We start from the raw sequence: 25302 nt of genomic DNA, 5'->3' as shown, positions 1-25302 counted from the left end.
TAGATGATTTTTTACCCTCACAATAACCCCGGGAGGTAGTGGTACTCATTATAAGCTCCATTGTGCAGATGATGAAGTGAGGCACAGAAAGGCAAAACATCCTGCTCATGGTCACATGGTCAGATTTAAACTCTGGCTATTTGACTCCAGAGTTTATGCCCTAAACGTCCACTATATTGCCTTTCCTAGTTAAAGGCCCACTCATCCACTGAAAAAGGCAAAGAGCATATGGTACTCCAGTATGTAACTCAACTCAAATCGGTTTTCCCAACTGAGTCCTGATGTGAAAACTTCTTGGATTCTCTACTGCAAGGTCTCCAAGATTTTTCTGTAAAGAGCCAGACAGTGAACATCTTAGGCCTTGTGTGCCACGCAGCTGGTCATGATTGTTTAGCTCTGCCAGAGCGGAATGAAGTTGGCCATAAACAATATGTGAGTGAACAGCATTGCCGCATTTCAATAAAACTTCATTTACAAAATAAAGATTTCAATGCATCGTCATAAACTCCAGGTAGCATAGCATTCCATACTTAAGCAAGAACAGAGCCCTCCAACTGGGGAAATTAAACAGATGTGGAGAACAATGTAAGATACAGATTTGGAGCTGTTGTAAAATGGGTGAGAGTTCTCACTTCACGATTTTCTGACCTTTCCAGTAAAACAGGGTGGAATGAAATAGCTCAGAGTAAACAACCCATCACGTCAACAATTTTTACTGATGGAAATCATGGATACAGTGTGCATGTGGTGTGTGTGTGTGATGTGTATGTCAATTTAATATTTAGTCTCATCTAGACAAATTCACACACTGGGGTTGGCTAGGACTCTACCCTGGGATCTCTAAGTCTGTCTAGTCTTTTTTTCTTTTCTTTTCTTTTCTTTTTATGGCTGCACATGCAGCATATGGAAGTTCTCAGGCCAGGGGTTGAATTGGAGCTGCAGCTACAGGCCTACACCACAGCCATAGCAATACTGGATCCAAGCAGCATCTGTGACCTACGCCACAGCTTGACGCAGTGACAGGTCCTTAACCCACTGAGCAAGGCCAGGGATCAAACCTGCATCCTTGTGGACACTATGTTGGGTTCTTAACCCGCTGAGCCACAAGATGAACTCCTTTAAGTCCATCTATTCAGAACATAAGAAAGAAAAGGAAAAAGAGCTGTCAGAAACAAAAAAACTGGTAGCAGAACAATCAGGAAAAATAATCCATAAGAAATAAATCTACTATCTCCTTAATCCTGTAAGTCAATGTTCTTTAATCCTCTTTCTTGGGCTCTGGTGCCAATCGCCAGGAGGGGATGGCATTGGTATAACTGCAGGTGCTCATTTCCAGTAATTAGTTCAAGGTATTGACAACCTGTTTCAAACCCTGCAGAAAGTAACATGCTGGGCCAAATCCTTCTAGGGAGATATACATATATATATATATGTTTACAACACCAAACAACTACAACGAAAAACATCCTCTATAGCGCTAATCCTCCGTTTCAAATTTGTACGATTCATGCTTTTCAGGACATGTGGCCTTGGGGTTTTCTTCCAGAGAAATTTTATTTACTGAAACATAGTAGAAATAATTCCTGCTTTGCCAAAAACAAGAATGCCAAAAAACGAAGACAAACAAACAATGGAACAATAGTCGCTGGCCCTCCCAGCGTACCTACTGCTGTGAATCAGAAAAAAAATCCAAAATATTACTGTTATAACGTATTGTAGTCATATTCTACATCGACCAACAGATGTTTCCCATGCAGAAAACAAAACAAAAACAAAAACCTCTGAGTGCGCCACGCTGACATTACTTCTCGCATATTAGCAAAATTAAAACATATGTGCTCTAACCTGTTCCCAGTCTCTCCAGGGGATTCTGTCTGAGAAGCAAAGTAATCAGATCCTGGGCATCGGGTGGTGGCGCCTCATCCTTTTCAGGCCAGTTGATCTCATCTAGAAGGAAGAAACGTAGTTTAAAATTTCGTTGCTCAAAGGGTGGTCCATGTCCCAACAGCATGGACAGCACCTGGGTATTTGCTAGAAAAGCAGAATTTCAGGCCCCACCCCAGACCTGCTGAATCAGAGTCTGCATTTTAACAAGATCTTCACTTGATTCCTGAGCCCAGTCAAGTTTGAGAAGCACTATTTCACAAGGAATGAATAGCACAGCTTTCCACAAGGCAGGGAGAGAATATTTCCATGAGTACTACCTCTCATTTGCCTTTTTGATTCATTTTTCCTTGATAGAATTGACTCACTACAAATTGGTCCTCTAGTTATTAAGAAGACTCAATAGAGTGGAAACTCTAAACACCTGTGTTTTAGGTGGTAGCTCATCGAGGGCTCATCTGGGAGTCAGATTTTCTCTCCTATCATCCTCGGTTGAAAATCTGGCCACAGCCCTAGAGTTCTTTAGCTCCAAGAAGCAAAAAGTAATTCTGTAAAAATAACTATTTCCAGAGACAAAGGAAAAGTCCAAATCCAAAGGAATCATAGTAATGGAAGTATTTAAAATCTGTCATGAATATTAGAATATGTTCTACATTCTAAAGGGGTTTGCCTGAAGATAGGTGTGCATGCCTGTGTGTGCACGGAAATGAAATAAAAAACATGAGTTATTTCTGCATGTGCCTGCCTCCAGCTTCCTCTGCTGCAGTTTAAATCTGATTTGGAAAATAAAACATGCATATGCATCTGAGCCGTAAGGCATCGAGAGAACAAAGCCACCATTTGCTGCTTGTGTTAATTAAACAGTTGATTCCTCTTGCTAGTCAGGCCTTGGTATATCAGAAAACAGCCTAGTTATAAATCCATAAATAGCTCAGATATTGTATAAAAGGGTTATACACTGCAGGCAACTCACAAATCTACTTTGTTAAAGTTTACAAATATGCCTGGCTTGCAAAAGTCCGTGAAGGCACATAATGCTATAATTAAGGAACTCCTCACAGTAAAAGGAAATGTCCCCCAGTTTCCACTCCTGGACCCTGTAAGCACGGTCCAAAATGGTCCAGAGATGGGTGATGAAGATGCGAGTGCTGACTGACAAACTTTGAGGAAGAGAAGCTTTTTGATCTCTGCTTGGGGGAAACTTATAAAAACAGCAGGTAGGGTAGGAATAGAGCCTATTTAATTATCATTTAGTTTTGCCACAAGCCGCATAACAATAGTTAGGGTCAGCTTGCAGGTTAAGATCTAAAGGTTATTGAATTTAAATGAAAGATGAACAGCTGTTACGAAATAACATTACACCATAACAACTACCAATGAAATCATTAACAATCTGTGGATGAAATTTGCTTCCTCCCCATTCTCATTATTTATTATTTGGTAGACATTTGTTTTAGGGTTTATTACATTTTTGTTAATTTCTTCACTGTGCCATTAGCCATTTTTCCCATTTATGTGAATGTTACCCACATTAACCTTCTCTTCCCTGGTGCAACTTTCCTGTTACGGAAAGCAAGGCTGGACAGCAGTGAAATCATTTGCAAATCCCACACCAATTTCTTTTGCAGGAGAAGCACACCATAAAAATCAGTTACATCGCTAGTACATTTCCAAATTCCATGTTAACAAAACTGCCTCAGCTCAATTTCCAACACATATTGCTCTCATGAGATTGTTTAAGTCGGTTATGTGCTATGATGAGTGAGTTCTTTTAATTTGGTGGCTAAACCATGTGATACAGGTTAACATTTTAGTAGTAAAAACAGCAATGCTCCGCAGAAATACATTAAATAGCTGCTTCCCAACAGTGGTTTAAAGATAATTCCCGATGATATTTACCACTGATGACTTGTCCAAATAGCTCTTCTGGAGTGTCCCCAAAGAATGGCACGCATCCAACCAGAAATTCATAGAGGATAATCCCCATGGCCCACCAGTCCACCGGCTTCCCATAGCCCTGCCTCAGAATCACTTCTGGTGCGATGTATTCAGGTGTCCCACAGACCTAAAAGATGATTGAAATATTAGAATAACTGGAATATTAGACATGAATTAAAATGAGCAAGATGGATAACTATCAATTATTTTGCCCAGAGTGCACCTGCTCAACCACATGGAACCACACGGAACCACACACTGGGCAAAGAACTAAAGAACAGCAGTTCCAAGGCAGTATTTATAATGCCAAAGGCGATGAATTACACTTAAATAACAGATAAAGCAAAGTTTAAAAGGCTGCTCTAATGTTAAATTATGTGTAATGTCTAATTGCAAATGGAGGGTTTGATCCTTTCAGGTAGTTTGACTGACTTTATAATATTAAAAAAATTGTAATCCTTACATTTAAAATAATATATATATATATACATATATATATATATATATTTTTTTTTTTGTATGTGTCACTGTCAGAAATACTTTTAGCATTGACATGGCCGAGGTATATTCACATCCTGGTTACTTCTGAAAAGCATGACAGCTGAGATGTATTCACCTTAAGTAAGTGTACAATGAGCAGATTGTGGGCACATGGTAATGAGGCATGCTTAAAGGGAAATGGGCCATGGCTTCGATTTTAGCACCCTTGATTGTACGATGCCTCATGAGTTTCATGAGGACTCTACAGAGACTCCTCAATTCCTTACAAAAACAATTTTCCATTTGTTTCTCTCACACCCTCACTTGCGTGCAATTAGATCATTCATCTTACTAATAGACCATAATGTTAGGGGAGGAATGTGGAGGGACAGACAGTTCTAAGAGGCCCAGGGAGAAAAATGGAAGCAATTTGCCCTGTATTAAATGTAAGGCTTATACAGACATCTAAGTCCCAGCACTAACGTGAAGATGGCCTAGGCAAGTCGATTCTGACTTTCACTGGCAACGCTGTACTTTGTATTTATTTCTCTCTGGAACCGAGCAGCACACAAGCTTACCTGTTTGTCCAGGAACTCTCGAGCATCCTTTTCAATGTGACCCTCGTAAAGATTGGTCGTCATGCTCATTAGTCCCACCTTGGATAATCCAAAATCTGTCAGCTTTATGTGTCCCATCGAGGTGACCAACAAACTAGGAGGTAGAAGGACATATATTATGACACTTGCTTTGAGGCTCATTTTTTTTTTTCCTTTTTTCTCTCCCACTGTCAACCTATAAGACTGTTGAGTATCAACTTTATTACAAAACCCAGCCTGTGAAGAGATGAAGTCACACAAAGATGCTAAATATGTGTCTGACAGCTGTGTGTAATTCACAAGGGAGGGCTGGAGACGGGGTCCAGCTCAACTTCATTGGGGCTGCCACATACAGAACCATCTACAACCTGAAGCTCTCAGAAAAATTTAAGTATGGACCTCCGACATGCTTCCATTTTCAGAATGAGAAAAGAGCAGAGAAAGGGCTACCAATAATCCTATGTCACACATTAGCAACTAAGATAAGCAACGAATCTGTGATTCAAATGAGACATAAGATAAAGAACTGGGATGAAAAATGTACCATTGTTTCAGATTTCAACTTCTGGCTCGAATTTAAGTTTCTACTCATTAAGCACAAAACCTACATTTTTACACATGCAAGAGCTTTATGAACTTACAGTTTAAAATTTCATTTTCCGTGGAAAATGAAATTTAATTAATTAAAAAATTAAAGAAGTAGAGGAGTTTAAAAAAAATAAAGCTATTGGGAGGACACATGCCAAAATTCTAATGGTTGTCCTTGTTTGGTAATGCGGTGGATGAAATTTTTTCTTTTTGTACTTCCCAAATTTTCTGGAATGACCATAAGTTAATTTTGTCACAAAAATCTTCAGCACCCTTAAAATCTTTCCATACTAATAGGTAATACTTCTAGAGGCATCTCAAGTTAGTGGAGAAAGCATGAAACATTTAATAAATGGTGTCAAGATGAATAGCTAGTCATTTGGGGGAAAATGGTATATCTGTATCTCAAATCAGACACCAAAATGAATTCCATGTGGATTAAAAATTAAATAAAAAATGAAACTGTGAATAAAATGGAATAGAATATAATATATATCATCTAGGAGTAAAAAAGAATTATCTAAGTATGATCCCAAATGCAGAAACTAGCCAGAAAACAATTCATAGTGTTCTCTGTACCTCTTATTTACATAATTAAAAACACTTTAAAAAATTAACTAACCCTGGCTTTTTAATCTTTTTCTTTTGCTTTTATAAGCTATTATTATAAACATCACAGCCTTTAAAAAAGGTTATATAAAAATTATCATATATGCCGTTACAAATAACTCATTTGGGAACATTATGGGAGAATTTTTAAATGTGCAGGGCAGCATTAAGAGAGAAAACATTTTTATAAGAAAACTTTCTGTACCATATGGAAAAAAAGACATATGTTTCGTCAGTGTACATACTTGTCGGGTTTCAAATCTCTATGAACAATTCCATAATTATGTAGATATTCCAAGGCCAAGACTGTCTCGGCGAAGTACATCCTAGCCATATCAACCGGGAGAGGACCCATGTTCTTCATCAAGGTAGCACAGTCGCCCCCTGTAAGACATAAGAGAAAACAGCAGGTCCAGCATCAGCTAGCACTCAAGGCCACCAGTTTAGATTCCACAACTTCAAAGCAGAATGGTCTCTGTTCAGAAACACAGTACCTCAGTTCCTAAGTGGAGACTGGGTTAGGTAATCATGTTTCTAATTAAGATGTGACGTGAGGAAAATCTAGATTTTTTTTTTTTTTTTTTGGCCATGCTTGGAATTTCTGGGGCCAGGGATCAAACCTGTGCCATAGCAGCGACCTGAGTCTCAGCAGTGGCAATACTGGATCCTTAACCTGCTGAGCCACAGAATTCAAACACAGATTTTTATTTAAAAAAGAGTGCTCATAAGAGAGCAGATTTGGCCCAAAGTGAAACTAAAATGTGAGGAACTGATCATGTGTTTTAGGAGCACCGTGACAAGTGAAAATAAACCAGTTTAAAACATGGATTGGGGAAATAACTATTAAAATAAATAAATAAATAAATGTCTGTTCAAATCAAAATTAAAAAAAAAAAAAAAAAAAAACCCATGGATTCTGGAATCAGGCCACTTGGGTTCAAATCCCAGCTCTGACTCTTCCAGGTGGGAACATCTTAGGCAAACTAATCTTGGTTCTTTCATCATCCCTTGTATTGTAAGGATGATACGAGGTAATCTATGTATAGAATTTGGATGCTGCCCACACATATTAAATGTGTGATAAATATTAATTACTGTGGTTAAAATAACCACAACAAAAGTTAATAGTGCAAAGTACTGGTGTGGTGAGAAGAACAACAGGTGAAAATCACCTAGGTTATGTTTCTGTCTTGTATCTGCCACTAAATATCTACTAATTCCTCCCTCTTCTTGGGTTTCAGTTCATTCATCTGTAAAATGAAAATGATATTTAATGTTTCCTCAAGTTATAAATTTTTGGAATTCAGTTCAAATAATTACAAGGGCTTAAATTAGATCTTTGAAAATTGTTTTGGCCCTTGCTTCTCTGTTCATTAGCTTTGTTTATGTCAATAAGTCATGGCTACTGAAACACAGAAAAATTTAATGTAAAAGTGATGGAAATAAGATTACTTGGAGCATTTAAAAGGTAGACCAGAAACTTCCAGAAGGAAAAAAATTAGGCTTTTTTCCTTAATTACACTATAGTAGATTTACCACATTGTATTAGTTTTAGGTATACAGCTTCAGATTCTTTCCAATTACAGAATTATAGATTATTACAAAATAATGGATATAGTCCTGTGTGCTATACCATAAATCATTGTTGTTTATTATTTTATATAGTGGTGTCTACCTATTAAATCCCATATTCCTAATTTACACCTCTCCTTCCCCTTTTCCCTTTGGTAATCACAAACTTGTTTATATCTGTGAGTCTGTTTCTGTTTTGTATTATTTTTTTAGATTAAAAGTGAGATTTTTCTCGGAGTTCCCATTGTGGCTCAGGGGTTAATGAATCTGGCCAGCATCCATGAAGACACAGGTTCGGTCCCTGGCCTCGTTCAGTGGGTTAAGGATCTGGCGTTGCTGTGAGCTGTGGTGTAGGTTTCAGACACAGCTTGGATCCCACATTGCTGTGGCTCTGGCATAGGCCAGCAGCTGCAGCTGGGATTTGACCCCTAGCCTGGGAACCTTCATATGCCATGAGTGCAGCCCTAAAAAGCCAAAACAAAACAAAACAAAAGTGAGATTTTATCTTTTTTTTGGTCTTTTTTTTAGAGCCACACCCATGGCATATAGAAGTTCCCAGGCTAGAGGTTGAACTGGAGCTGCAGCTACACGCCTACACCATAGCCACGGCAATGTGGGATCCGAGACACGTCTGTCAAACCCACATCCTCATGGGTAGTAGTTGGGTTCATTACTGCTGAGTCACAATGGGAATGTCAAAAAGCAAGATTTTCTTGAATGTATCTTTCTCCTAACTCATTTTTCACCTCATACCATAGAGCAAAAAAGATGTATTTTTAATACATTCTTTAAGAAGATCCACTGTAATGAATGTTTTTATGATATGTGATAAAAAATTAAGTAGGAAAAAAATCCTATCACCTATATTCTAATTTTAATGACCAATTGAGTGGAGGTACTTAGGATGAAATGCTATTAAAAAAGGAAAACAACCTTTTCCCAAACAGCACTAATTTTCCCTTTGTTATAGTAGAGCTGGCACTTTACAAGCAATTACTGGAAGATAATGACTGGGAATACAGCCATCTCACCGCCTGGCCTCAGTTCCTACATGGACACAACCAGTGTGTGGCACAAATGCAGAATGCGTCAGCCACACAAATGAGCCTGTGGCTTCTGGGTACAGGTGTCGTCTCCTCTGGGTCAGAGACTGGCTCACCTTCCACATATTCCATGACCATGCACAAGTGGCGCCTTGTCTCAAAGGAGCAATACATGCTGACAACAAAAGGGTTTTCTGCAAAAGTCAGGATATCCCGTTCCACAAAGGCCTGCTGGATCTGGTTGCGGAGGATGAGGTTCTGTTTATTAATCTTCTTCATGGCAAACCTCTGCCGGGATTCCTTGTGTCGAACAAAGTAGACTGCCCTGAAAAGGAGACAAGAGTTGGGATTCGCAGGAAGAGGCCACGCTCCTGGGTAGAGTAAACTACATGCTCATCCACTTTTTTTTTTTTTTTTTTAAGTTCGCATGGCAGCCAGGACTCGGCTCACAAGATATGCTGGCAACTACAAACATCCCTTTTTAGGCCAAAGTCCTTTGGTTAGTTTTTTTTTTAATTCTTTCAATAAAGGTTACACGTCACACATAAGGCATCAAATTCATCTTCACTGCTTAAGGAAATGGACAGTCTCCAGAGTGAGATATTTTCCAATAGCTAGCTGCTGTTTTTAGTTTTCCATAAATAGAAAAAAACCTGATATATAAATTAGAACAGGAAATAATGAACAAAAGTACATACATATCCTGAGCGAGTTCCTTTCTAGCATTAGAGATCAGTTAGGCATTTCTTCACAATTAACTAAAACAAGTATTTTTCTATATGATACCCATGGGATCTACAAAAAAGGACCACAGATCATAGCTTCTTTTTTTTTTTTTTTTTTTTGTCCTTTTGTCTTTTTGCCATTTTCTTGGGCCGCTTCTGCAGCATATGGAGGTTCCCAGGCTAGGGGTCCAATCAGAGCTGTAGCCACCCGCCTATGCCAAAGCAATGGCAACGCGGGATCCTTAACCCACTAAGCAAGGCCAGGGATCGAACCCGCAACCTCATGGTTCCTAGTCGGATTAGTTATCCACTGAGCCACGACGGGAACGCCCCCCAGACCATAGCTTCTTAAAGTAGCCAGCTTCCAGCTCGAGGGTAACTTACTCCCCAAGAACTCTCCAGATAAATGATAAGTGTGTAAAAGGTCATATGAGGCTGCCCTCCCTGCAACAGACTAGCCTATTTCCTCACTACAGACCTCAGCATGAATTACACCTAAGCCTCTTTTCAACAGGAAGTGCATTTCCTGCCTCAAAAGGGGGTCCACAGTACACTGCACTTCTGGTCCATCTGACCAATGGCTGAGGTGTCTGGCACCTTTACTGTAAAATGAGCAGGTGGCACAGAATTTCTGCAGAAAGCCTCACCCCAATACTCCACAGAGAGAATTCTACCTAGGTCAAGACAATGGTCTCCCGGAAGCTTCAAAAGATGTAGAGAAAAGAGGTAATTATGAGGAGGATCCGTCAAAACTGCACCTGGAAATGGTGAGCAACAAGGAAAATGTCTGGGATGGGTTCCTTTTCTCCTAAGTTACTCCCACTTGTCTCATTGTTGAGGGAGAACAGGTTTGAACTCTCAGGTTAGGCAATGCTCAAATAATTAATAACTTACCTAAGGAACCATCTGTCATTAGAAGTGTGTAATAGGTTATATGAGGCTGTCCTGCACCAATGCAATGATCAACTAAGTAATGTTTTACTTAAAAAGTGACCGATCACAGTAAAGTGCATCCAATGGTCTGCCTCCTAAACAAGGGGTTCCCTGAGATGCACTTGCCACTACGGATTTTCGCTGCTCCTGAAAAACAAACAGGAGGGGGACTGGGACACCCTGTATTCCTGCTGAATCAGTATGTCAAGGTGACCGCCTTGCATAAATCTTAGTAAATTCAATCTCAGTTTAATCCATATGCAAGTTTTCCTCTTAAGCGTTCAACTAGGAATTCATCTTTCTTTCAAGTGTGTACGTCTTTATCCTTTCATTGTATCCATCTTTTCACTTCGCTCACAAAATCACACATTTTGAAAGTCTCTGTTTAAACATTTCTTTGTTTGTCTTTTTGGGGGGTTGGGTTTTTTTCTGTTATTATTATTATTTTATATATATATATATTAGTTTTACTCTGTTTTCTTGCTCCTCATTTCTCTGTTCTTCTAATTCTTCATTCCCTGTATCGTAAAAAGCTGTTTTAACCATACTCTGCAAAATCACCACGAAGAATAACCTGGTGCTCTTATTCCTGCTTTACAGCAAATGGACAAGGGAGCTGGCCAGCTGGGGGCCCACTGCTCTCCACAAGGGCTAGGCATCCTCTTCATGCTGCCCAGACACTCAGGCTCCTGCCAGCTGGGTTTATTTCCAACCTGTTCTTCCGGCTAGGCTTGATATCATGACTGACTAATTTGAACAAATATTTAAACTGATGAAACAAGTGTGTGAAAAGAGAAAGTATCATGGTTTACAAGAAAACGGAACGGAATAGTTGGGAAAGTACTGATAAATGTGAGTCGTGAAATAAAGTGCCTATTGATCTAGAACGAGCAAGATTATTTCCAAATGTTGGGAAAATAATAAAAACCTAGATTCCTGCATTCTGATTGCTTCAAGTTCTTGCTTCACCTGTAAAGAAGCTAAAAGTGGAAAACAAACAACATAGTATAGTCAACTATCCATATTCATGGCTTTTGCACTTTCAGATTCTAACAACTGAGGACTGAAAATATTCTTTAAAAATTAAAGAAAATTCTAAGAAGCAAAACTTGAATTAGCACAATGGCAACTATTTACACAGCATTTACATTGTATTAAGCATCATAAATAATCTAGAGATAATTTATAGTATATTGGAGGATGCCATTTTATATAAAGGACCTGAACATCTGCGGATTTTGGAATCCGAAGGGGGTCCTGGAAACAACCCCCCTCGGGTACCCAGGAATGACCATACAAGTATGGTTTCTATTGGCTGTCTTATAAAGGTCTTACATCAAAAGGCTAGTTAACCGGAGTTTCTGCTGTGGCTCAGTGGTGATGAACCCAACTAGTATCCATGAGGATGTGGGTTTGATCCCTGGCCTCACTCAGTGGGTTAAGGATCCGGCATTGCTGTGGCTGTGGCATAGGCTGGCAGTGCAGCTCCAAGTTGACCCCTCGCCTGGGAACTTCCACATGCCATAGGTGTGGTCCTAAAAAGAAAGAAAAAAAAAAAAAAAAGCTAGTAAATTTGTATATATTTAAGGTTAAATTAAAATGTTTAAAGTCCATATTTTTGATGATTTCCTACTTCAACCAACTTTTTCATTAAACAGCTACTCTTTCTTTCTGAATCAGATTAAAGATTTTTAGGTTTTATATATATACATATATTTTTTTTATCAATTACTGATCGGATTAAAATCAAGATTTAAAAAAAAAACAAAACCTTGAGCTTTTCCTAATCAGAAGCTGATAGCAGGACAAATGGATTCAAAGGCAGCACAGAAAAGAACTTGGCCTCCCCTGATATTAGAGTCAAGCATTGGTAGATATTATCTTGAAGAGGGAGTTTTGAAATAGAGAATCTATCTTTTAAAATGAACTTTAGAGTTGAAAATGTGAAAAGGAAAAAGCCAGTATCTTAATATACTCACTCTCCTATTCTCTCTCTCTCTCTCTTTTATTTTTAGGGCCACACCTGAAACCTAAGGTAGTTCCCAGGCTAGGGGTTGAATTGAAGCTGCAGTTTCCAGCCTATAGCACAGCCACAGCAACACCAGATCTGAGCCACACTTCAACCTACACCACAGCTCAAGGCAACACGGGAGCCTTAACCCACTGAGTGAGGCCAGGGATCAAATCCACCTCCTCATGGATACTAGATGGGTTCGTTACCACGGAGCCACAAAGGGAACTCCCGCACTTGCCTATTCTTGAGAGTCAATCAGAATACAGCTCACTTGCCATCTCTTCTTTCAATATTTAATACTGAGTAGGTTTACTGCTCGGGACCTCCAGACAAATGATAAACGACTTCACTTTTAGAATATCAGTAGGTTGCCATTTTGATTTTCAATCAAGCATCACCATTTCTTACATAAATGACTGCTCTGCAGTATGTGGAGAGCAAGAGGAAATGAAGGAAAAAGAATATGGTTGAACACGATTTTAAGAAAAGACAGAACCATGAGGTTGTGGGTTCTATCCCTGGCCTTGCTCAGCAGGTTAAGGATCCAGTGTTGCCGTGAGCTGTGGTGTAGGTTGCAGACGCGGCTCGTATCCCGCGTTGCTGTGGCTCTGGCGTAGGCCGGCAGCTATAGCTCTGATTGGACCCCTAGCCTGGGAATCTCCATATGCTTCGGAGTGGCCCAAGAAATGGAAAAAAGACCAAAAAAAAAAAAGAAAGAAAGAAAAAGAAAAGACAAAAAAAGAAAGATGCCTCAGGCACAATTTGACCAGCATCTACACTAAGAACTGTGTATAAAAGGACTTCAATCTGTATACTCGGATTTTTGGTTCCAAAAACTTGATTTGACTTTCTATTTGACTTTCTGCTTTCCCTTGCTATTGTACTAAAAACAATCAGGTAATCCTTAGGGAAAGTTACCTAAACCAGTTGAAATTAATCCTATAGGTAGCTTGAGATAGCAGTGCCTCAGGACATAGCATATATTGATCAAGTTGCAAAAGTCAACTAGACTTAATTACAATTCCCTGTAGCTAGGTTTTTGCTTGTTTTGCTATAGGTTCTGTTTTTACATTTCTGTACTGCTTTGGGAATATTATTACTAATGCTGAAATCTATTTAGTAATTTGCGTTGTCTGTCACATATACGTTTCCTCCCTTCCTGTAAATGTGTCCCAATCTACTCAAGTCAGTCGGGGGAGGGAGAGTCTGAAAAAGAGAAACTGAGATAAACAGCAGACAGATAGACATTGAACCACTGTGAGCAGAGCTACAAATCCTCCAGGGTTATAAGACTAGACTGCACTGACTCAGGCCCCCATTTCTCTGCTTTCTGGCCCCGAGTTGCCTTCTTTGAAAAGCCTGCTTCTATCTCTCTTTCCTACTCTGACTGCTCCATGAATAGGAAAACCTGAGGGTGGGAGGTGATGCATGGGGAGGGGCCATCAGGGACCCTCGTTCTCACAGAGCCAAGCATCACTCCACCCACCCACAACTGAGGTGGCAGAAGGGAGAAACAGAGCAGGAAGCCGGCAGGATCTAGAGAGGAATGAATCAGTCCTATCTGGAGGGAGAATGTCTTGTGTGTATAAAATTATGCAGGAATCTGAGAGCCTGCTACATGAATCCTGGTGAGCAAAGGGAAGGACAGTGCATGTGTTGGGGAGGAAGCTGAGAAGAAAGGCTATCAAGAGGGGGCACCCATCAACCTGCCCACCTGGACTCTCAGATAAACAATCCCATCCTTGGAGGGTTAAAAAGAGAACATGCAGCCAGGCTGGAAAGGAACATGACTGGGGAAGATGCACGAGGTACCTTTCAAACGCAGTTTTCTTACTTTTAAAATTTTCAGGTCAATCTTATCCTTTCACTTTGATAATATTTGAAATTGTAATTTAAAAACCCAGGTGGCAGCGCTCAAGGGGAAGAGGACTTCTATACCCCAATTCAGATGCCTCCAACTGAGAATGGCACATGGGGAAAAAGAGCTGGGCATGGAGTCGGAGTATGTGTGACCTTGGCTCTGAGCCTCTCCCCACATCTAAGTGGAAGTAATATCAACACCTCACAAGGTCTTGGGAGAAGAGAACAGATATAATGAGACTAGTACAGTGCCTGCCACACACTGTTAGCTTTCTATAAGTGCTAAGTTGGCATGAAGGGAAGTTTAGCTTTCAGTCAGGGGTCTGAAACCTGTTAAACAGAGAAACAAAGTGGGTACTTAGCCAATTGGCAAATTGGCTTTATACCACGAGTTGTCACTAAGGAAGATGTGGAGAAAACCACAATGTGTTATAGCTTTTTCTAATAAGAGAGTTAGTTCCCGGCATAATTGGTTTTTGAAAAGTCACAGAATGAGTGTCACTCCTACTCACGGATGTGAGCAGAGGACCTGATTACACGGATGCTCAAAAAAGCTTCAAATGGCTCCAATTCATGGACCTGCAGGTAATCTATCAGTTCAGCCCATTCATACAAGCCCACTATCAGCATCTTGACTGGATGGGCCAGTGGGTGTAGCTCCATCCAAATTTTAAATTAAAAATAATTAAATCATAGAGAAAATCTGTCAAAAATGTAATGAGATATTAACTCAGAGAAGAGCAAAAGAGAAAAAAGAAAAAGTTTGGCTGATCAGCAGAGGCTCCCGAAGGCAGCTTGTAAGCCTATTAATGACTTGGCCTGCGTCCTGGGTGTTTACTGATTCACAGCTTGTTTAACTTCTTGTATATTCCCAACCATTCCCCAAAGTGTGATATACCTCATCTACTATACAGTGGTTTAATTGCACTACAAATGAGTTTACTCAACCAATTAGAACTCCAAATACTGCTAAGATATATGCCCAAATTGTATAAGTGGTGCTTCACAGATAATCCTATTCAGACTTCCACTGCCAATAAAATTGAGCAGTGCTCAAACCCACAGATCCCTTAAATCAGAGTTCAGTCTTCTCCCTAATCAAAGAAGAAATCCTCAGATGATATCCGGAACTAAAAGGGACTAAAAGCCAACAATAAACAAACAAGACCCACAAACAACTGCATGCTAAAACAATTTTCCTAGGCAGAAGAGTTTCAATGAGGTCCTTGAAATAAATAAAATACTGCAAAAATAAATACCAGAAAGCATTTAGAAGCCACATTGGGAAATATGCCATTTGACATAATCCTGAAAACAAATCAGTGAAGCATAGAAGGGACTCACAAATATTTACGTTCTTCACTGAGTTAATGGTGTGGAAAATATTAGAGGTGAAAAAAAAATCGTAAGGAGACACATCCCTTGTGGCATAACAAAAATCGTTCCTATTTCGCCTGCTCGTGTGTATGATAAATGGCAATAAATGTCTAGGGGATTGTTTATTGCTCTCCACCTACAGATGGAATTGGGATTAATACTTAATTAAACTAGAGTTCTGGGCTGTCTAAAACGGATCAGGACAGAGTTTGTGTATAAATCACCTTCCCAAACTATTAGTGACTCAGAGGGATCTTGTCAGTATTGACCCTATGCCACATGGGAAGGAAATCATGTGTTTATAAAAACAAATCAAGGAAGAGCCAGCATTGGAGTTCCCATTGTGGTGCAGTGGAAGTGAATCTGACTACTAACCAAGAGGTTACAGGTTCGATCTCTGGCCTTGCTCAGTGGGTTAACGATCTGGCGTGGCTGTGAGCTCTGGTGTAGGTCACAGACATGGCTCAGATGCTGCGAGGCTGTGGCTGTGGCTGGCAGCTGTAGCTCTGATTCCACGCCTAGCCTGGGAACCTCCATATGCCACAGGTGTGGCCCTAAAAAGCAAAAAAAAAAAAAAAGATCACAACACTAATGTGATCAAGTTATAGCATGGTGTTCGATTGCCAAAAAAAAAAAAAAAAAAAAAAAAAAAAAAAAAAATTCCTAATGTAAAATAAAGACTAAAAGAAGTGCAGTGCTTTAAATTTTTAACCCGTCTTTTTGTTTAAGTACTTTTAATCAGCCTTTTTATTTTTTATTTAAGACTGATGGTTAGACAGAAGTACTGGCTAATTCTCAAATAGAAACACTATAGACGAACTTACATATATATATATTCAAAGGTACACATTAATATGTATCCAGATGCGCAGATGTGTGTATCCACATGGAAACAAGCATATATAAAATATTTCTTTACTTTATAAGTTTTTACTTTATAAAATCTTCCTCTCCAGTCCTCTAAAATAACTCCCAGATCACACGACTGTTTTCTGTTGGGGTATCCAATGAAAAACCATGTGGGCTTCACCTTAGACCCAGCAATGAGGAAGCAGTGATCTGAACACTAACATCCCCAATGACATCTATTTGGCGTAAGATAAATGTGAAGAATATAGAACTCAGGTGTGATAAAATACAATAGAGAGTTTTCTTGAATCACTCACCCATAGGCTCCATTGCTGATCAATTTAATCGTTTCAAAATCACTTTCCCGAGGTTTCCTTCGAAGTTTTAGGGAAGCATTAGAGCTCTTGGAGACAAAACGTGCAAGTTAAAAAATAGCTCAGAATTCAAGGAAATGATTTTAGCAGCAAAATAACTAATATTTGAGTGATATGCTCCATTGTTTATGCTGAAGTGCAGCCTTCTAGCCAAAGGAACCTGGGGGAAGAGCTTTAAAGATCAATTTTCCAGAGCAGGGCTGATAAACCACCCATCTTGACATGAGCTCAGTTTCATTGAAGTGAACCTCATTTGCAGGGGACAGAGAACCAAGTTTTTGAAAATTCCCAATTTTAAGGTACCTCTGTAAACTATTCAGGTCAGCCACCTCCTAGCCTTTGAAAGTTTTAGGTCCAAAATGCCAAGCCTTAATTCTGTCAACCGGAAGGGAATGGGCTGGAGTGCTTTTATATGGGCTGGTGGGTGTGGCTTCTCTGTCCCTGACCTGAGCATGTCTATTTCACTCTTGTGGCAACCTTTTTTGTTTGGAAAAGGTAGTTGACAACAAATGGGACAACTGAGCAGAGAATGACTGGCTTGTTTCACTTCCATCCACTATAAGTCTTACCATGGTTTAGATATCAATGTTCAGAAAGATAGTTCCTTAAAAAGTTTAGCTCAAAGGAGAAGAATAAACAAGGTGGTTTTTTTGTTTTTTGGCTTTTTTTTAAGAAAAATTTCTCATACCCCATGTATCTTAGCATTGAAAGGGGAATTAGCAGTCATTTTGCTCCCTCCGCAGAGACCAGAATTCCCTTCCCATAATTTTGGAAGAAACCTCATGATTCTGAGGCACCTGCCATCCTTCCCTGTTCAGCACTGGCATCTGCTGCCCCTGCTGCCCCCTGTCTTTGGAAGACTTGGACCCAGCCTTCCACCTTCCTCAATACCTGCATTCTCTCACCATCCTGAGTGACTTCAGTATCCACACAGATAAGGCACCCAGCACTCTGGCCTCTGGGCTACTTGACTTCCTTGACTCAGACAACCAGCTCCCTTCTTTATCTCCCCTTGGCCTCTGGCCACCGGACCTGGATCTACTCTTTACCTGCTAACACTCCAGCTCAGAAAACATAGTCCAAGTCTGAGACCACTTCCTTGCTCAACCACCCCACCTCTGACTGCTCTCCACAGCTTTGGCTGAGACTCTGCACCAGCCCTCTCGTGTCATTAACTCTTCCCCACCCATGTGGCCTCATCTATGCCCACGGATGCCTCCTCAGTCACTGAGACCACCGGAAACTCCCTCCGAGGGCCAGAAGATTCCACAGCTTATGTACAATTCTAGCTTGATGGTTCTCCTTGGATGTCTCAAAGGAACTTCAGCTTCAGCTCATTCAAATTTATGATGGTTATGATAAAACTAAGAGAAATAACTATCATCTGTTTAGCATTTACTATGTCATGCTGTCCAACCCATTTTACCAAGACCGTCTCATGGGATCTTCTGTGTCTATCTTACACATGAGGAAACCAAGGCACAGAGGGATTCCCAGAACCAGTAAGAAGTGAAGCCAGGGTGGAAATCTAGCCATGTGACTCCAGAGCCTGGGTTATACAGTGGCTCCTCTTTCCTAGCCACTCCCAACTTGGGGAGGTGGTACATCCCGGTTACTCTTCTGCTGTACACAATTAGGAAGAATGGCATCAGCACCTGGGGTTTCTCACCTATGCCACCACTGAAGCCTTTCAAATGGCTTCCCCAGTGTCATCCCTGCCTGTTCCCCTCATCTGCTCTATTTTCTAAACTGCAATCAGTGTGACTTTTTTTTTTTTTTTTCAAGCCGTAACTATGATTGGGTCCTCTCCCTGCCTGCTCCTCCCCAAAGCATATGTATGTATATGGCTCAATAGCTTCCCACTGTTCTGGGAAAGAAAGAATTTGGCAAAGATGAAGAGCAAAGACATCCGTGTCCAGCCTGCACCCAAGCTCTCCAGGCTGTACAGTCTGCCCCGCTCTTAGCTCTCAGACCCACGCTCTCCCTGGCGACACATGATGTGTCCTTGGCCTGGAATGTTCCCTGCACCCCTCTCAGCCTAGTAATTTCTCACATCTTGGTCCATGTCCTTTCCTCAGAAGAGCTTTCTGGACTGGCAGGATGAAGGTAAATCTCTTTATGTTATGTTCTAGCAGCATATGGCTATATTTTCCTTCACAAATCTTTTTCAAGTTTATTGTTTTGATTTTTTGTGAATAATTTCTTCTTGTTAATTTCTTTCTCTTTGAAGAGGCTAAAATTGTATGCCTAATGACTTGCATATAGAAGCCCAATAAATATCTGTTGAACAAATAAAGTAATTAACACAGCCAAAATCTCCAGATGCTAATAAACAGAAAAAGCCAACATCATATTTCATGAAGAAAGATACTCACACTCACTGATTCATCTGTTTCTGGTGTTTCTGCTGTCCCGCTATCATAGTTTCCCAACTGAGCCATTTCTAAGTTAAAACAAACAAAAACAAAAACAAAAAAACACCAAGTTTAAGAGAAATAGGACACCTGCAGCCAGGACAAGTCTTATGCTAAAACAAAAGAAAAAAAATTTCTCCAGTATTAAAAAAAGAAAAATTACTCTCTATTTTTTTTTCTTTTTACAGCCACACCTGTGGCATATAAAAGTTCAGAGCTGCAGCTGAGGCCTATACCACAATGGCACCAGATCTATGCCACAGCTTTGTGGCAATACAAGATCCTTAACCCACTTAGTGAGGCCAGGGATCAAACCTGCTTCATCAGAGAGACCACACTGGGTCCTTAACCCACTGAGCCACAAAGGGAACTCTAATGTGGGAAAATCTTAAATCCAAAATGGAAAAAACCAAAACCTGACATTTTGAAATTGTTCATTACATGCCATTTCCTCGAACCCTATCTCTTATCAATACCTGGACACAGGTGCTTCAGAAATGGGCTGCTGTTCATACCAGCAGGTTCGCTGGCTGACACAATCATGACAGTTTGGAAAGGGTTTGGGGGGGGGGCGGTGGTCAACGACTGTGCTTATAATCTGGTACTCAAGACAGACAAGCCTCTTCAGGCTCTGAAAAGGCATCAAAGATGCACTGACTACAGCTCAGAGATGACTATCAAGTGGCAGTGGGCATCCCTTGTTCCATAACTTCACATTCACTGAGACACAGCCCTCCTGGTACATGAGAATTTGCAGTGTGTTGGAAAGGAAGCAAGAGTTGTTAAGGAGTCTGCAGTTGAAAACACTCGAGCTACCACCACTAAGAGCACTTACTAGTGACCTTTTGACCTTGAGCTCTTCCTCTACGAGATGGGAACAATATTATTTATCTGTTAGAGGTTTTTTATAAGTATGACGAATGATATGCATGCAAAGCTCTTAGCCTGTTGACTAACATAAACTGAGTACTCATTGAGTGTTGATTAATATCTATTACCATTAATTATATCATGTAAAGTTGTGAGTACTGGGCTGGATGCAACACGCCTGACAGCAGCCTAGATGCTACCCTGGTGGTCTGGTTAAGAAACAAAGCATCTAATCGCTCACCCTACACTGGAATGAATTAGTGAGAAAACCTAATTCATTACATTGTTCATTTTGATTTTTATACTCAACAAAACAAAACATGCTTTATTAAAAAGACAACATGAAGGAATTTTGGCCAAAACTTTGATAGGGGATTATCTCTAAGTGATAGGATCATTTATATTTCCTAATTTTTAAAAATTGAGCATGTTTAATAAAAAGTTATTGGTTTTAGTTACACATCTATGTGTATATTTAACATTATTTCTTAGGCGCTTAGAATTCCTTGTATTCATGTTCTTAGAAATATAATCATCTTTTTTTGGGAGAGGTTACACATAAAAGAAAAGAAGCAAAGCAGGGAGTTCCCGTCGTGGCTCAGCAGTTAATGAATCCAACTAGGAACCATGAAATTGCAGGTTCGATCCCTGGCCTTGCTCAGTGTGTTAAGGATCCGGCGTTGCCCTGAGATGTGGTGTAGGTCACAGACGGGGCTCAGATCCTGCTTTGCTGTGGCTGTGGCGTTGGCCGGCGGCTACAGCTCTGATTAAACCCCTAGCTTGGGAACCTCCATATGCCACGGGAGTGGCCCTAGAAAAGGCAAAAAAAAAAAAAAAAAAAAAAGGCAGCAAAGCAATATTGGAGCATCACCTTTAGGTAAAAATTAACTAACTCCAGAATCTAAAAATTAACTGGAAATTGACACTAATTTTCCCAGTTGACGTGTAGGGGAAATTCACGAATTAAAAATGAGCTCAATACAAACTATGTGCTTTCTTGGTGTCATTCAAATGATGTCACCATCTTCTGTGACTAGCACTTTGGCTTTACGGACTAGGGGGTGGAGTATAATGTATTTAGTTGAAGGGGCTCAAAGGGGCAATTCCAATATTGTTTAAATAAAACAGCAACAGCAGCTAACACTTATTAAGCATTATTACATCTTGGGTGCAAAGGTGAACTCGAATAATCCCAAGAACAACCCTACGAATGGGTACCATCACCCGATTTTTGTGAAAACACCGAGACGCAAAGAGGCTCCTCACAGTTTGGTCAAGATCACACTGACTACAGTGCTGGCCTCCTGAGCAGACCCCATCCAGAGCCTCACTTCTAACCTTCAAAAGTCAGGCTTTAGGTCTGCTTGTGTAGGTGATGACAAGGATGGAAACAAAGGCAGATCAGAGTTTGTATTAATCCCATTTTAAATGACTATAGCAAAGAGATTAAAAACTATCCTCAGAGCTGAATCAAGACAATTAAGTGTCAAGAGCTAAAAACGCAACTCTCAGTGATAAATTTGTATTGCTAAGCATGAAATGTGTCAAATATCACTATTAATTTTTTATAAAGACTCTATAAAGGCTCATAAGTGGGCCTCAGATTATTCACCTACCAAAGGTTCAGCCTCCAGTCATATTTACTGCCAGGTAAGCAAACTGTGAAGAGCTCACTCAGACTACAATTTCAGGATCTGACACAACCCTAACTCTACCGGCGTGAAGAGTCACTATAATACACTTTGACAGCCTCCCCCACTCCAATTATTCTCATAAAAAAACAAATTAAAAGATGGTTCTGTTTTAAATAGAGTTTCTGCTAAATAACTATTATCTGGCAAATACATATTATTTGTAAGCAGTGGGTAGTAATGGGATGGAACCAAGAGTCAGCTTTTGAAGCAGGAAGCTAAGGCATCATTTTGTAATGCCTGAAGAGATTTTTAAAACTCATCTAAATACCATTAAACATCTGCCCTTTTTATTTCATTGATTTAAACCATTTCTGAAGACTCATGATTCAAAAAGGTAAAGATGGTAATTTAAAAGCCGTGGGGAAAAAAATCTCTCCCCAGGGAACTTTTCAGAAAAGCAGCCACCAGTCTCTGATAAGTGATGAATCTGTTGTGGTATTGCTTTCAGTACAGTATAAATTTATCTGGCATTATCTCCTAGTAATGCATGCATCATTTCACTGGAAGCAAAGATTCGATGGCCATAAGAGCAAACAAAGCGGGGGAAATGGGAGAGCAGGCAAAGAGCAGCAGGTTCCTTGGCTGTAGATGGGAAAATGTCTGTGCCAACAGTTAGCATCATCACAAACAATTTAGCAAGATAAACACTGTGTGCAAATTCAATTTAATGAACCAGGAAGACAATTCTGAATGAAGGAGTCTATGATTGTTTTTGAATCTTTTCAGGCAGTACATAACCTAAGTGTTTTAAATGACAATCCCACACAATAATGTACCAGGAGAAGGTGGTGGTAGGGAGGGCTTTACCAATAGCAGGTTAAAAAAAAAAAAAAAAAAAATCACTAACAAGGTGCGTCCTCCTCTCTGTATTTAATAACATTAGAGATATACTTTTATTTTTTCATTTGAATCAACTAGAAATCCTTTTACAAGTTTTAAAAAGTGCTTTCCTCCCACTGGCTCTCCTGTATATTACTCTTTTTTCATACTTTTGGGAGACAAGTAAGCAAAAGAGACTTACAAATGCCTACCTCTAATTTAAAGTTAATCTATCATAGTTATCAGTTACCTTACTTCCAAATCACCTTACATTTAAGTATCACATTTAAATTAATACCCAGAGAAGATGAAAATCAAAACAGTTCCTGCAAAAAAAAAAAAAAAAAAAAAAAAAAGGAGTTCCCATTGTGGCGCAGTAGAAACGAATCTGACTAGGAACCATGAGGTTGCAGGTTCGATCCCTAGCCTCACTCAGTGTGTTAAGGATCCAGCATTGCTGTGAGCTGTGGTGTAGGTCACAGATGTGCCTCTGATCCTGTGTTGCTGTGGCATAGGCCGGCAGCTGTAGCTCTGATTCAACCCATAGCCTGGGAAACCTCCATATGCTGCAGGTGCAGCCCTAAAAAAAAAGAAAGAAAGAAAAAAGAAAAAAAAAGAAAGAAACCCTTCCTGGACACTCTGGAACTGTCAGGCTGACAGGCCTCCAGGATTTCAAGGTCTCTCCCCTATACTAGGTCAACACATACTTACTTGCTCCTCAAGATTCAACTTATAGTTCTTTCCTTCAAATCACAAAAGGGCCCCAGACTTGGACTTTTCAATAGATAGAGCCAAAACATGAGGAAAAAAGAAAGACTTGCAGACTCTTCAATGAGGCCACAGTGCATATAAGCAAGCAAAAGGTCATCCAACCAGGTTACTTACCTTCCAGAGGGTCCTTATTGAGGCCCAGCTGGCTAATGATGTATCGAGGAATGTCAGTTTTAATACCCTGTCCTTCTTTTGCATGGCCTTCTGCTGCTTCCAATAGGTAGTAAAATTCTTCAGGATCAAATTCCTAGTAGACGACAAACAGAGATGGACACTTCTAGGAGCCAAAACTGTCTGAGGTTTTATCACGTAAATCTCATTCATGGTAAAATTGCTGGATTGTGGTTGTAAGTTATTTACACAGAAAGATGGCAAATGGGTTACTCCATTAAAAACAAAAAAACCCCGTAAATTTCAGTTCCCATTAAGGTCTAATCATATTCAGAGTTCCTATCATGGCTCAGTGGAAAGGAATCTGACTAGCATCCATGAGGATGCATGTTCAATCCCTGGCCTCGCTCAGTGGGTTAAGGATCCGGCTTTGGCATGAGCTGTGGTGTAGGTTGCAGACTTGGCTTGGATCTCACATTGCTGTGGCTGTGGCGAAGGCCAGAGGCTACAGCTCTGACTGGACCCCTAGCCTGGGAAACTCCATATGCCGTAGGTGCAGCCCTAAAAAGACTACAACAACAACAACAAAGTCTAATTATATTCTAAGACAATACATTTATATATTTGGTAACTCAAAGATGGCTACCATTTCCAGTAGCCTTCCAATGCAACTTTGAAGGTATGATGCTCCACTTAAGATAACTATCGTATTCAAAATGACCAGGTCTGAATTTTTAATTGTGCCTTTTTCAGTAAAGTTTTAAAAAATCTGTGAATCACATCCCCAAGACTCCATTTCTCTCTTTGCACAAATAGGCCCAAAAGGAGTAAGTTAGAATGCATTTTTCTCAAAGGTTTTCTAGGAAACTCCCTTGGTGGAAAGAAAAATCTCAAAATTACCACTTTTATCACTGAACTCCAAAAGTAAGTTATTAATATTCTTACACTGTGAGCATTAAGATAGAAAAATATGAAATTAATACTTCCAGTTACCTCTGTCTTCTATAAAAATTTGGTAACACATTTTTCTTAAGTATTTTACTTTCCTTGGCTATCTGTTGCTTCTAGTAAGTCATAAAAATCTTTCGGCTCACATGCCATGGAATTTATGTGTTTTCAACTGTTATACTTCGGGATTTAAAGCACAGTACTATTTTCAGTTCTATTTCCTAGATTGTTTCCCCCAGGATTTTTTTCCCATTTTGATTAGTGTACCAAATAGGCAACTCTGGAATCTCAGCATTTCACCTGAGAATTACTCAGGAGTTTCTAAAGGCCATAAGAAAAAGGATGTTGCAATGGAGGAGAGCCAAAGCAATGTCCACACTCAGTACTGATTATATACCTACAACAGGAGACAAAGCAAGCCTGGAACTATAGGCTTAAGAACTGGTTGGAGGAAACAGTCCATAAAACTCTGAGACTTCAGTTTCATCTAAGCTTTAAACAGCAGGGAAACCAGCAGCATCTTCAAATCTACTTCCAAGCTCACATGTTTCTGTCTTTGATAGGCTATAGGTACTTTTACTTTTTTTCTTCTGATTAAGAGTGATTATTGCAAAAAAAAAAAAAAAAAAAAAGTCATTTCCTCTTTACAGGCAAGATCTCTCTTAGTATATCTGCTGCTGTCCAGAGAAGCAAGTTCCAAGGCTACATGGTATTTTCCTTCAGGTTGAACAACTGCAGGAAGTATAAGCCTGTGGCATAAAAATGCAAAAAGTACAACACGAAGAGCAGGAGGAAGTCAGTCTTTCTTCCGCCTGCATCTGCCAGTCACATAG

At 39.9% G+C, this 25302-nt stretch overlaps 1 protein-coding gene across 20 annotated transcripts in view; it reads right to left on the bottom strand.

Moving 5' to 3' along the window:
• MAST4 (microtubule associated serine/threonine kinase family member 4) overlaps positions 1–25302 on the bottom strand; it is a 589582-nt gene that overhangs the window by 33407 nt on the left and 530873 nt on the right. For all 20 annotated transcript variants that reach the window (XM_021076748.1, XM_021076749.1, XM_021076750.1 and 17 more), the window contains 8 exons: positions 23525–23657; positions 19218–19285; positions 16786–16871; positions 8827–9035; positions 6341–6479; positions 4881–5013; positions 3784–3949; positions 1846–1947 (listed from right to left, as the gene is read on the bottom strand). In XM_021076748.1, coding sequence (XP_020932407.1) covers positions 1846–1947; positions 3784–3949; positions 4881–5013; positions 6341–6479; positions 8827–9035; positions 16786–16871; positions 19218–19285; positions 23525–23657 — 1036 coding nt within the window. The remainder of the gene's footprint in view (positions 1–1845; positions 1948–3783; positions 3950–4880; positions 5014–6340; positions 6480–8826; positions 9036–16785; positions 16872–19217; positions 19286–23524; positions 23658–25302) is intronic.

Source organism: Sus scrofa, chromosome 16 (genome assembly GCF_000003025.6).
Source record: "Sus scrofa isolate TJ Tabasco breed Duroc chromosome 16, Sscrofa11.1, whole genome shotgun sequence".
Taxonomy (NCBI): domain Eukaryota; kingdom Metazoa; phylum Chordata; class Mammalia; order Artiodactyla; family Suidae; genus Sus; species Sus scrofa.
This window is presented reverse-complemented; position numbering and strand designations above follow the sequence as displayed.